Source organism: Dipteris shenzhenensis, chromosome 12 (assembly GCF_047967505.1).
Source record: "Dipteris shenzhenensis isolate YYH24624 ecotype China chromosome 12, Dip_SZ_1.0, whole genome shotgun sequence".
NCBI classification, from domain to species: domain Eukaryota; kingdom Viridiplantae; phylum Streptophyta; class Polypodiopsida; order Gleicheniales; family Dipteridaceae; genus Dipteris; species Dipteris shenzhenensis.
Genome location: NC_141607.1, coordinates 14,680,580 through 14,693,600, shown reverse-complemented (window position 1 = coordinate 14,693,600; position 13,021 = coordinate 14,680,580). Strand labels below are relative to the sequence as shown.

The 13,021-nt window shown below is 44.6% G+C and overlaps 1 protein-coding gene across 1 annotated transcript in view; it reads left to right on the top strand.

Moving 5' to 3' along the window:
- The window catches only part of LOC147895861 (uncharacterized), a 128,005-nt gene extending 118,636 nt beyond the window's left edge, over positions 1–9,369 (top strand). The window contains exons 7-13 of the mRNA XM_087382884.1: positions 7,043–7,098; positions 7,735–7,818; positions 7,922–8,374; positions 8,493–8,570; positions 8,698–9,002; positions 9,123–9,189; positions 9,290–9,369. Of these exons, the coding sequence (XP_087239010.1) occupies positions 7,043–7,098; positions 7,735–7,818; positions 7,922–8,374; positions 8,493–8,570; positions 8,698–9,002; positions 9,123–9,189; positions 9,290–9,369 (1,123 nt within the window). The remainder of the gene's footprint in view (positions 1–7,042; positions 7,099–7,734; positions 7,819–7,921; positions 8,375–8,492; positions 8,571–8,697; positions 9,003–9,122; positions 9,190–9,289) is intronic.
- The last annotated feature ends 3,652 nt before the right edge of the window (positions 9,370–13,021 follow it).

The window sequence follows — 13,021 nt, the reverse complement described above, 5'->3', positions numbered from 1 at the left end:
TTTTTGACACCAAAAATGAGCTCATAAAAAGGCTCAAATGCACTACTACTGGTTTTGAACCATCGGGCAGAAGATCGTTGGAGGAGCTCCCTACCTGCTGCTGCCCGCCTTGGAACTTCTCCCGGTATTTTGTCGACGGTCAGAGGAGGTAGAGGAATACTTGGGATCTGTTACTCTATCCAGAGAGGGGCACATTCTTCGTTTCTCCGCAGGCGGCTTTCGTTCTTGGGGGAGTGAAAGCTGGTCAGCTGAGTTACTCGACAGCGAGATTGATAGACAGCTTTTGAGCATGACTTAGTACTCATCGGTTCACCGTATTGTCAGCTCGCAGATTCATTCTTGCCCTAGGACTCTTCGACCTGGCTTCGGTAGCAGGGCCTTTCTGTTTATGTTCTTTGAGGTTCAGGGAGACTTCGATTTGCCTAGGAGTGCCGGTTGGTTTGACTTTCAACTGCTTAGTTCAAGACAGAGTATTATTCCATTGGATGGAGCCATTTTACATGAGTTGGGGCAGATTTGGAGCTTGATCAGAGATCGACTTCGGATAGTGCCGTCAGAGAGAGTCATTTGTGGCGCTGCCACTGGCATCCCATCACTTCCATCCGATGTCTAGGCTGTCCATCATTTCTTGGAATGTGAGAGGACTGAACGGCCGCAGATTTATTTTAGATGCAGATGGTCGTAGATCCGAAGTTCCTAGATTACAGTTGCTTAGGGACTCCCTTCGATTTATTTCCTCAAGGTCCCCTCCAGACATTATACTTATCCAAGAGCATAAGCTCTCCCAGGACAGGATTGACAGATGCAGATCCTTACTCAGAGGACAGAGCCGGACTTATTGGAGCCCAGCGGATGGTACGAGGGGTGGAGTTTGCATTTCAGTTTCAGCCAGGTGGGCCCCAGAGATCACCCAAGAGGGTACACTAGTGGAGAGCAGGGCTTGCTATGTTATTCTTCAGATTGAGAGCACAGCAGTTGGTGTTCTCAATGTGTACGCTCCCACGGATCCAACCCGGAGACGTGCATTTTGGAGACAGCTCAGAGAGTCCCTTCCTCAGGCAGACACTTGGATTGTTGGAGGAGATTTCAACATGGTTGAATTCTCTGAAGACAAGTCGGGCCAGACAGAGAGTGGACTTTCTGATAGGGAGAGAGTGGAGTGGGATAGTTTTGTTTTGCATGTTGGACTTCATGATGCAGCTCGATTGGACGACTTTCGCCACTTGGTTGATAGTCTTCAGTTCTCTTGGTCTGGGGTTTGCCAGGGCTCCCTCTCTTTGGCTAGGCTTGACAGGTTTTATATTGGCCATTGGGGCCAGGCCAGAGGAGGACAGATTGGGATCCACCCGGGTTATGTTTTATCTGACCATGCTCTAGTCCTATTACAGATTCTCCCTACCTCTCGATTGGAGAGCATAGGCTTTGTAAGAGTTCCGGACTTTGTTTTTCAGGACACAGAGTTCGTGGAACAGTTGAGAGAGGCTTGGTTGACAGAGGACACTCTTGAGGATCAGGGCTGGTTGATGTGGGTAGAAGGGGCTTTGGTTAGAGTCAGCATGGCCTGCTAGTTGAGGGCAAAAGAGGAGAAGGAAAAGCTCAGAATCAGAGATCAGAACGCTAGAGCGGAGGTATCCAGACTTCAGAGATTGATTCAGAGCTTTCCCCATTCTCTTTTCATCAGAGGGCAGCTTTCAAAGGCTCAGGATAGACTAGAGGAGATTCAGGGCAGGAGGCCCCAGTTCAGGTTTTACTCCCAGCAGACCTTCTGGATTCAGAAGGGGGATAGATGCTCTAGAGAGTTCTTTAGGGCAGTGGGTCAGAGATACTCTTCGGACAGCCTTCGCAGACTTGTGGATGAGGCTGGGTATCTTCAAACGGATCCTCATCGTCTTGTTGAGATCACTTCTGGTTTCTATTCCACTCTCTACACCACCGATCCAATCATCGAGGAGATGATCAGAGCCAGAGAGGAGATTTGGAGTCATGTCCCCTAGGTGGTCTCAGACAGGATGAGTCATGTTTTGGATAGCCCGCTATCACTCATGGAGATCACAGATGCGTTACATGAGCTGCCCAGAGACAGATGCCCGGGGGAGGATGGTCTGTTGCCTCGTCTTTTTAGAGCTCTCTGGGATACGATTGGGCCTCATCTACTTTCTGCCTTTTTAGAGGCTCTTGATACAGGATCTTTGGGCGAGGCTTTATGCACAGGTATGATTTGTCTCATCCCGAAAGGGGGAGACAAGACAGTCCTATGAAATTGGAGACCCATTACACTTTTAGGGATAGCCTATAAGATCCTAGCAAAGACCTTGGCCCTTCGTTTAAAGCCTATGCTGCCAGATATCATCAGAGCTACTCAGACAGGATTTGTCCAAGATAGGAGTATCTTGGACAATATCTTTACTTTTTGGGAGGCCACTCACTGGGCGAAGGAGAGTCAGTAGGAGATTGCAGTTCTCCTTCTCGATTTTGAGAAGGCCTATGATAGGGTGGACTGGGGTTTCTTGGAGGGCACTATGAGGAGGCTAGGCTTCAGTGATAGATGGATTTTATGGGTCTCCTCACTTTACTCTCACTCTTCTAGCAGGATGGTGGTGTGTGGAGGCTGAGGACCGGCTTTTCAGCTATTCAGATCGGTACGACAGGGATGTCCGCTTGCACCTTACCTTTTCCTTTTTGTAGCGGAGGCTATGGGATACTTTATGCAGGCTACCAGTCATGGCACTTTGGGCCTTCATCTACCTATCCGGCAGGAGCAGGAGTAGGAGCTTCTGGACACTGAGTTTGCTGATGATACGGCACTGACAATCAAAGGAGATGCATATAGTCTTGCTACTGCTGCGGATGCAATTGACAAGTTCTGCCTAGCCTCAGGGGGACTTGTCAATTGGAACAAATCAAAAGGCATTTGGACTGGAGCTCAGCAGGATACACTAGCATGGGGAGGAGACAGAGGCGTTGTATGGATACCCAGAGGCACCTCCACGAGATATCTAGGCTTCCAGGTTGGCATTGAGGTGTCCCTGACGCAACAGTTTGCCCCAGTTCTTGAGAGTATCCTGAGAAAGCTAGCCTACTGGAGTACGGCTAGACTCTCTTTGGTCGGAAGAGCGCTGGTACTCAACCAGGTTCTATTAGCGACTATGTGGTACATTGTGTCATGTTGGTGCTTTCATGTTGACTCGATCCGTCAGGTGAGGAGATTGCTCCAGAACTTCGTGTGGAGTGGTAGTGATGGTTCTGAGTACACTAGGGCCAGGGTTTCATGGGATACTATCATTTTACCCGCCTCGCAGGGAGGACTTGGAGTTCTTGATCCTGAGATGTAGAGCAGGGCCCTTTTAGTCAAACTTCTTGTTAGAGGTTTGACTCCAGCCGTGGAAGCAGTTCCTACTGCATGGGATTCACCAGTGCACCCCCAGAGCAGCAGGCCAGTGGGCAGGTAGAGTCAGTTGGATCTTCCTGACGGACCAGCATTCTCAGCCTTCCTCACCACTAGTGAAGAGGCTTATTCAGATATGGGATCATTTTAGACAACACCTAATCACAGCAGTTCCCTCCTCTAGAGAGGAAATTGCCCGATAGCCACTATATCATAACCCCCTGGTTCGGTATCAGGGATCTTCCCCTGGTACAGAACTTAGGACTCCTTTGGCCAGATGGCATGCTCAGGGGGTTGTGACAGTCGGCGGAGATTGGTTTAGGGGAGGTGTGGAGATGCCAGAGGAGGTGATCAGAGATAGACACGGGCCACTTGGACAGATTGCTGCCACCAGATTACTGATCATGAGAGCTATTCCTTAGAGGTGGAGGGATATGCTTACAGATACAGACTATGTTCATCCCATCTCTACTTGGTCAGGTTGTTTTAGTGAGTCTAGGCTATGCATTGGAGTTCGTTTAGGACCGGCACCGTTTACTTATTTTGAGACGGATTCCTCTCACAGATTGTATCCCACTCAGCCACTGGATCGATAGGAGCTCCTTTGGCAGAGTCAGGGTCATTGGCTGCATGGGTAAGGAATGGGCCACAGATCTGTCCAGGTTGACCATTGCAGAGGATCCTAGATGGAGACTTTGGATTTTTCAAGGTCGACCTCTTGCGGAGCTCGACTGGGACCCAGGTGAGTGGGCGTGGACTGCTCCGGTGGCAGGCGCTCGTCCTCTTCCTTTTTTCCAGTACTCGACGAGGGCAGGTTACAGGCTTCAACAGAGAGACTCTCATCACCTACCATCTGCCTCACAACATTGGCACGCACAGAAACTTACTGCAGAGCTCTTGCAGAGCTACTGGACTCACTTTTGGGGCATCAGTAGAGCCAGGAAAGTCTCCTACTTCCTTTGGCTCACTATTCATAGGGGTATACCTGTGGGTACTTGGCTTCAACAGATGGGTAGACCCTCCTTGTGTATGCGTTGTCAGCTTGCAGAGGAATCTAGTAAGCATTGTTTATGGAGCTGCCCCAGCTCTAGAGTGGTATGGACAGGTATCTTCAGGTTGCTCTCCTATGTTACATCCGAGTCCTTTCTGATGACATGGGGTGCTGCCCTTTGGGGGAGAGGATCTGGAGCCTTTGCCCTCTATGAGTCAGAGCCAGGAGACCACGGTTTCTTCATGCAGTGTCGCCAGAGACGGGGTCCCACTGATGTTAGCATCATGGAGCCACATGACTTACCCTTGATACCAGTACCAGCTCAAGATTCCAGGCCTACTTCACCTGCAGGTTCAGCCTGGGAGGTGATTTCTAGCATTACCCTATGGCGGATATGGTGTTCGCGATGTTCTTTTGTCCTTGGGGGTCATTTATGCACGGAGGCCGACATTCTTGCTTCCATTTGGGCGGAGATTATCTTCACTCTTAGGAGTCAGTGGGAGCGGTGTACAGGCACCTCTTTGGCAGCTCGTGGGAGACTTTTATCCTTCATGAGGACATGGGACTGCTCATTATTTTTTCATTTGACCCCTTTTGGGATGTCGTGGCATTTTAGACCACCACCATGGCTTTTTTGCCACATTGTTGAGGCTAGGGATAGAGTACTTTCTCTCCCACCTGTTGTATGATTCGTTTTGAATGGAATATATCACTTTCTTTTAAAAAGAAATGAGCTCATAAGACCCAAAAACCATAAAAATGACTGCAAACATGGGTACCTATCTTCAAAAACCATATGGGAAAAAAGTGCACCTACAGAAAAAGAGTCATTGTTTATGTGTGTGTGTTTGTGTGTGTTTGTGTTGGGTTAAGGGTGGTGTGACTGGGGATCTAAAAAAAGCTCACAGATTTGCTAAAAAATCTCATAAAAATATTTCCCCTCTCCTTCTCTCTTGGGTGTTCTTCAACAGATTGGCAGTGCCAATTCTGAGAAAAAGGGAGTTGACAAAGAAAAGTAGAGAACTATCCTAAAGAAATTTCATAATAGAAACCCAAGGATAAAGGTATCTCTTTGAAAGAAGATGAAGTGTGATAAGCCCTTGGTGAGCATTGCTTTCTTGGGAGCACAAGAGGATGCCTTAGTCTTTGATGTACATTCAGGTGGCAGGCTCTCCCTTTGTTCAGTTGGGCATGACATTTTAGCCTGCTAGGATCTTAGGCTACGTGGAACAAGGTAAGGACTCTGCTTGGCATATAGATCCGAGGCCTTATCTTACTCTTTCGGGCTCGTGGAGGTTGTGGCTATATGGAGGAGTCCCCATAAGGTATCTACAGTGGAACTCCGGAGAGTGGGAATGGAATGATGCTAGAAACCAAGAGAAGAGCCTCCCCTTCTTTGATTATATGGTAAGTAATGCCAGGAGGTTTCAGATCAGCTGTAGAGGTTGGAGACCTTCCAAAGCCCCTTATCGGGAGAGCTATCAGGTTTCAGCTGATTTGCAGAGAGTGTTTGGGAGGAGGCTCTGGAGATCCCGCAGGAACAGAAAGATCACTTTATTTTTTTGGCTTTCTATTTATGGAGGGATTGCAGTGAATAGGTGTAGGTCCAGGTTCGGGGCAGACTCCACTTGTCCTAGGTGCTCGTCTGCTAAGGAGTCACTTCATCATTGCTTATGAGACTGCAGACATGCGAGAGTCATATGGATGGGGGCTGCCAGGATCTTCAATACTTTTGCTCCTTCGCGTTTCTTAGTGGTAGGATGCTTCTTTGGCCATCTTGATTTGACAACACCTGGTCGAGCCTTGCTCACTGGAGGATCCCGCTACAGACCAGTACATCCTGATGCGAATACTGCTTGGGAGATTCTAGCCAGTATTACTGCTTGGCAGATTTGGAGGGCCAGATGCACAGAGGCCTTAGACGGATTACAGGTCCACCCTTCGCACACCCTGTCTAGTATATGGGCTGATACAGTTCACACACTTATGGCCAGTTGGACGAGCATGCAGGGGTCCTCTTGGGCAGCCTCTACCAAGAGGGATATATTCCTTAAGGAATGGAGGGGTTCCCCTTTTTTTCAGAGACTACAATAGGATTGAGGTGGAAATTTCAGCCTCAACCTCGGTTTCTTTCCAGCTCATTCTGAGCTGTTTTTTTCCTCCTCATGCCTTGCATGATGTATTTCCGCTTCGAGCTCGCTCGCGCGGGTTTCTTTCATACTTAATAGAAGTCTTTTTCATGATTTTTTTAAAAATTTCTTTCTTATAATCTGAGAAAAGTAATTATAGACGTCAAATCAAATTCAACAATGATTTCAAACCTTGAGGGCTTTAAGAAATTATATACATGTGCACTGTTTTTCTACATGTAATATTTTGGCCTTGCATTTATGTTCCACATTCATGTTCTACGTGCATCATCTCTTTTTACACTTCAATTCTTGTATAACAAGGCCTTAAGGTCTTTTACCCTGACAGGTGTATGAACCTTCCCATTAGAAGTAGAAGAACCACGATTTCTAATTTGGATAACCTGTTGATACAAAAAATATACATGCTTTCAAATTGGCAGTATTGTGATATTAGTTGAATTCATATGCCAAAACTTTCAAGATTATTAAGGTTATGATGGCACTAATAAATATCATGACTGTTTTCTCCTTCAGCTTGTTAGCAGATGGTGCTGAATATGTTATTCCAGAGCCAGAATACAAGAAAAAGGGTGAGGAAGATTTATTGGAGGCATCTCTCTTTGTCAATTCTTCCCTTGTATTATCAGACACAAGTTTCTTTTCTCAGAGCTGGTATATTTACATCTACTAGCAATTATAAGCAGGAGTTTCTGCTTGTATGCAATAATTTGAAGTTTCTCTTAGATTTGAAATTTTGAGACAATTTCGTACTTAATTTATTTGCTTTCAGACTTTCCAAAGAAAACATAATTTTAGCAACATCATGCAGACTTTCATACTTTCACATTAGTCCATAGAAGTAGCATATGCAGCTGATTTGGCAGTCAGTTCACATTTTAGAGAGTAACTTGTAAAATGAATGTGAAATTTCCTGCACATTTACATTCTGAGGAAAGAATTGTTGCTATACCTTGCCTTCATTAGATCAAAAAGAGCTCCAGCATGCAACTCCTTGCGTTTTTGTTCTCAAGATTGTGTGGCCAATGTAATTAAGGATTTTGAATTCTCAACCTAATAACTTTGTTAGGTCAAATCATCATTCTTCTTTGTGATGATACAAAGTCCCTTGCATAGTGGTTTAATGAATTTGCCAAGTCTTTTGATCAATTTCATGCTTCTCACATGGGATGAGAATTTTGAATCCTTGGTGTGGGAATGTCCTACAGGAAAGAAGGTACAATCATTGGATAGGAAAACTTGCACATGTGCAATGAATGGGCCTGCCAAGGATGCGAATTGTATGAAACAAGGTAAAAACTCAGTGACAAAAATACCAGAATTATATTCCAAATATATAAAAGAATGTGATCCCATAGCAGAGTGTAACATTGTTGAAATATTCTGTGACCGTAGTGAAAGACTGGAGTGAGACTCAGAATCAAACACAGGGCGGGAATATAGTCACGGCAACATTTGATCTGAAGAAAATTCATTCTTTAAATATCAGCTCTATTTTTGAGAGGTTGGGCCGCCCAATGACTTCCATCAATACAAGAAAGAAATCCACCCTTTCGAAGCAAGAAGGTGTGATACTCATGAATCCTGCAAAGCTTCATAGGCAGATACCAGAACTCAAGGTCATGAAAATTATGGAGATATCAGAGGATAAACAAGGCACACTTCTAAAGTCCAATCTGGAAGGTGAACAGGGCAATGCTGAATCAAATCATGTCGATGTATTTGAGTCCTCATGTCAATCAGTCTCCAGTCTAGAGACCAAACAGCATCCAGCTGTCACTGGTGTGAGCTTAAAACATGATGTCATCTCAAATAATGAAAATTTGGAGCCTGTCCCTGACATCCAAGGTACAAATCTGCACTGTCGTTTGGAGACTGGCAGAAGTTCAGGAACCAAATTGAAAAGCATCTCAAAGAGTGAAAGTGCCCCACTGATCGCTTGGTGTGGCTGATTCTCTTGATGCAGGTGAATTAGATGCTGTTAATGATTCCAAAGAAAAACAAAGTCCCAAAGAAGGCTTAGTGCAACATGCACGGGATACTGGTATAGAGTAGCTGACACGGTTGGATAACTTTACAATTATACAGGCAGAAGAGTGACTTCAAGACAATACAAATCAAAGTATCACCTTTTTTTGGGCTTACACGTGCTTTTATTAATGATCATGCAGTGCCGTCAACATATGAAGGAACAAGAATATACCATGACACTGTGCTACCATCAGTTCAAACTTGTGAACAGATTTTGCCCTTTGGGAAAACACCTGAAGCCTATGTACCAGCTTCTGCATCTGATCATATTCTACCATATAAGCAAACAGATCAGGATGGAAACACGGTATCAGAATGTGATTCTCAGCCTAGTCTCCAGCAGTCTTGCCGAGCTGTGATTGTGATTCCCACAGCTAAGAGAACAAAGGGTTCTCTCCCAGTTGGAGGGGAATGTATTTGCAACGATCCCCCTTATGGATACATGGTTAGAACTCTCCCCAGCCTTTTAACAGGACATTTCAATGATGGACTAAAACACATCTGTAGTTTTTGTGTGCATCTGTATTTTTCTGTGACTTTTTCATTTATATCAAACTACTTGCAGATAAAGTGTAAATTGTGTGGGGCTCACTTCCATGCTGCCTGTATATCTGGGAGCGTAAACAAGGAAGGTAAATTCAAAACAGTAAACTTTCTATTCTTGGAGCAGTGTCCATAGCGAAAGTATTGTTATAGTTTAAATACACTTATCTTTTCTAAGAGGAATTTCAGGTGAAAGTTACATTTGTGTGGATTGCAAAGTCTCTCCTCGCAAGAAAAGAAGGCAAGCTGACAATTCAATGCAAGGATAAAAACAAAATCAAAGAAGATTTTGATGAGACATAATGTAAGTATTTACCAATGGTTCATACATCCTTCAGTTTATGCAAACCATAAATTGTCTTGGGATATTTTGTTTAAAGTGATTCTTGTGATCTGTGCTCTTGTTTCGCATTGTGCAGAACTTCATGAAGAGGTTGTGCTATGGCTTTCAAGTAGCGAAAATGGTTTTCCAAAGAACCAAATGCTATCAAATTTCTGATTGTGAAGATTTTTTTAGTTGGTGTATTCAATTTTCTCATTGTTTGCCTTGATTCTGATGTCCTTTAATATTATCTCATTTCTTAAAATTCCTGATCTAAAGGCGTAGCTGATTGTTTTGTTCATCGTTTTAGAAGGAAGCACTGCACAAAAAAACTATTAAAAGGGTAAAATTGTATTTTTGTTTACCATTATTGGTTCTTGAATGCAATTGAGCTATGGGTGCGAGTCTTGATAATCTATGACAATGGTGCAATTTTTGTGCATTGAGCCCATGCCCCAAGGGAAATTTATCCTAGGTGACCCTACACCATGCTGTTTTTTTTTTCCCCAGAGAAAAGGAACTATTTATGCTTGAAATAAACCACCATACATCAGCATAAACAAAACCGGTGCTGACCATGGGAAAAAGAGAAAAGAGAACTGGTTGTTGCCAATAAAAGGCCAACCTGTTTCCTGAGAACCCAGCACACTGCCTAGGGAATCTTTGGAACAAGGGGTAACAACCAAGGTGGTGCTAGGAAATGGAATCAAGTTGAGTCAGTTTTGGTTTGTTCTAGTGAGTCCTAGTATGAGTTTTGGTGTAGTGTATCCTATGGATGCCACGTGTCACATTGGGAGTTATCCCATATGCATTGGTACTCATATGTGTGTGTGTGCTCTATATAAGAGCTGTACTTGTCACATGTCACATCAATCAAGTATCAAGCCTACAAGCTCTTTGGTCTACATGTGAGTACTTTCATTTTGTTCATTGCTCTTGCTATTTCGTTTCCATTTCATTATGTCTCTCTTTGAGTATCATTATCTCTCTCCCTAGCCTACCCTCTCTCTCTCTCTCGCTCTCCACCATGCACCTTCATGTGGTATCAGAGCCTCCTTTCCTACATTTCACTTCTCCATGCTCAATCTAGAGAATGAGGGAAGCCCGCAAATGGAAGCCATTCTCTCCTCCATGATTGAGCTCCCTTCCACTCCTTTCTCCCATCTTGTTCTCTTCTTACCCTTAGCCTCTCCATGATCTGCTCTTCTTCAACAAATTTAAGCTCGGAGCTGCTGCCATTGGTGAAGCTTCTTGTCTTGGAGCTCTTCATCGTGAAAACTTCACTCTAGACTCCTTTTTCAGCAAGTTTGTGGCCTCTCTACCAGCCGTTACACTATTTTGGACGATTTAGGTTTTGGTTGAGGTAGTTTTTCAGCTGCCGCCTTTATCTCTACAGTCGCCCACCTCTATTGCTGCTGGACGACACTCTGAACAGCAAATCCAGTGTTGAAATCTGAGAAAAAGAGTCAAAACTGTGTTTTTTGACCTAAAAGTTGAGTTTTGAAATTTCAGGTTGGATACTCAGTATTTTTTGGGAATTTAATGATCAGAGGTCTCTTGAGTGTTGCTAGGACACTTTCCTACAACAAATTTTGAAAAGCCCTAAATTTTTCAAATCCCTATTTTTGAAAGAAACCCTAATTTTCAAAATTTAGGGCTTTTCTGAATTTTGCAGTACTTTGGCATAATTGAAGCCTTTGACATGTAAGGTTCTCTGGGATCTCCCAAAATTGATGTAATTTCATTACTATTTGGTACATTCATTTGTGCATTTTGCCTCCTTTGGGCATAATTGCTCAAATTTGAGGCTCTACTCTGTACTTAGTGACTCACATCGTGACATTTTGAGAGTCATCATGTGATTGCTCCTTGTAGCTGCTCCCATGGACGACATCAACATATCATTCGGGACATTCTCGCCATATTCTTCACCGACATACTTCTTCGGATTGAGATGTGCACTCTTATGTGCAGCAGCTACTTGGGGTCATTTACGGGTTCTCTGCCTTGCTATGCATAAAATAAATGAAATATATTTTTATTTTCTATGATTTGGGTCGATAAAGGTTCTCTACCTTGAGTAGTTCCTCTAAAATGAATGGAGGTGTCGATAAAGGTTCTCAGCCTTGGATAGTCCTCCTAATATGATGTATTGATTTTATATTTGTTATGTGTCGCTCCATGTCCCTCATTAGTCCTTGGAGTCAGCAGGTGGATGTACTGTGGGAGCCATTTATTGGCTTTGATAGGTCTATTTATCAGGCCTGGCATGTGAGTTCTAGGAAGTTGGTACATTGGCCTCCTAGACCTCTAAGTTGGTCATGCATCCATGCATGATGGGCCTCTGAGCCATGCTATGTGAGCCTTTGACTCTATACCATGCTCACTAGCCTCTGAGCCATGCTCACTTGCCTTTGAGTTAGCATGGAAGCCATGTCTAGTTCTAGACCGTCATTGCACAGTCGATGACCATCATTGTCGTGTTCTGTTCTTGGTTCCATTCCAATAGACACTCACCTTTCCTCCATGTGGGGTTCCAGGAAATAGAGTCAAGCTGAGTCAGTTTTGGTTTGTTCTAGTGAGTCCTAGTGTGAGTTTTAGTCTAGTGTGTCCTATGGATGCCACGTGTCACATTGGGAGTTATTGCATATGCATTGGTACTCATATGTGTGTGTGTGCTCTATATAAGAGCTGTACTTGTCACTTGTCACATCAATCAAGTATCAAGCCTACAAGCTGTTTGGTCTACATGTGAGTACTTTCATTTTGTTCATTGCTCTTGCTATTTGATTTCCATTTCATTATGTCTCTCTTTTAGTATCATTATCTCTCTCCCTAGCCTACCCTCTCTCTCTCCCTCTCCACCATGCACCTTCAGCGCTATACAACCAACGAATACCTCTCGCGGTGAGGATATAGAAAATGCCTGTAGGCCATGCCTTGTAGAAATGCTCCCACCTTTTGACGATTGCTCTAGGATCTGGAGTCCTGCGCTCCCAAATGGCACGTAGCGTGTAGATGATGTCTTACCATATGGCGACAAAAGTGGCAAAAGGAGTGGTCTGTTGGCCTTTGAACACCAAACTGCAGTGGGTGACCCAAATGTTCCAGACAGTGATGTTGGCAACTATCTCCCACACACTACCTTGTGCCAGAGGTACAGGGCAAACGTTGATGGGAGGAACCGCCTCATATGCCTTGATCCTGGCCACACGATGGCCCTGAATCTGGAGGCTGGAGCGGTGGGATCTATCGAGAATGCATGCCCCCCCCCTGTGAGCCACACAACCATCACCCAAGTGAAATCTCTCTGCGTCTGCTGGGTGCTAGACAGTGTCCACTGGCATTTTTCATCCACCTACAGGTCTCCATGAACTACCATAAAAAAGGAATAGGAAATCTTCTGTGGTCTCAGGCTAGTCCAAAGGCGCAACCAGAATTGGGAGATAACATCTCTGGAGACTTGCTGCTCAACCCATTGTTGCTCCCTCAAGGGTGTCCATGCGGCCACCTCCAACTGCAAGCCTCGGCCTATGTGTTGTATACGAGAAAAAGGGCACCTCTTCTACACTTTCTTAGTGCTCTACTCGAGTCGCCAA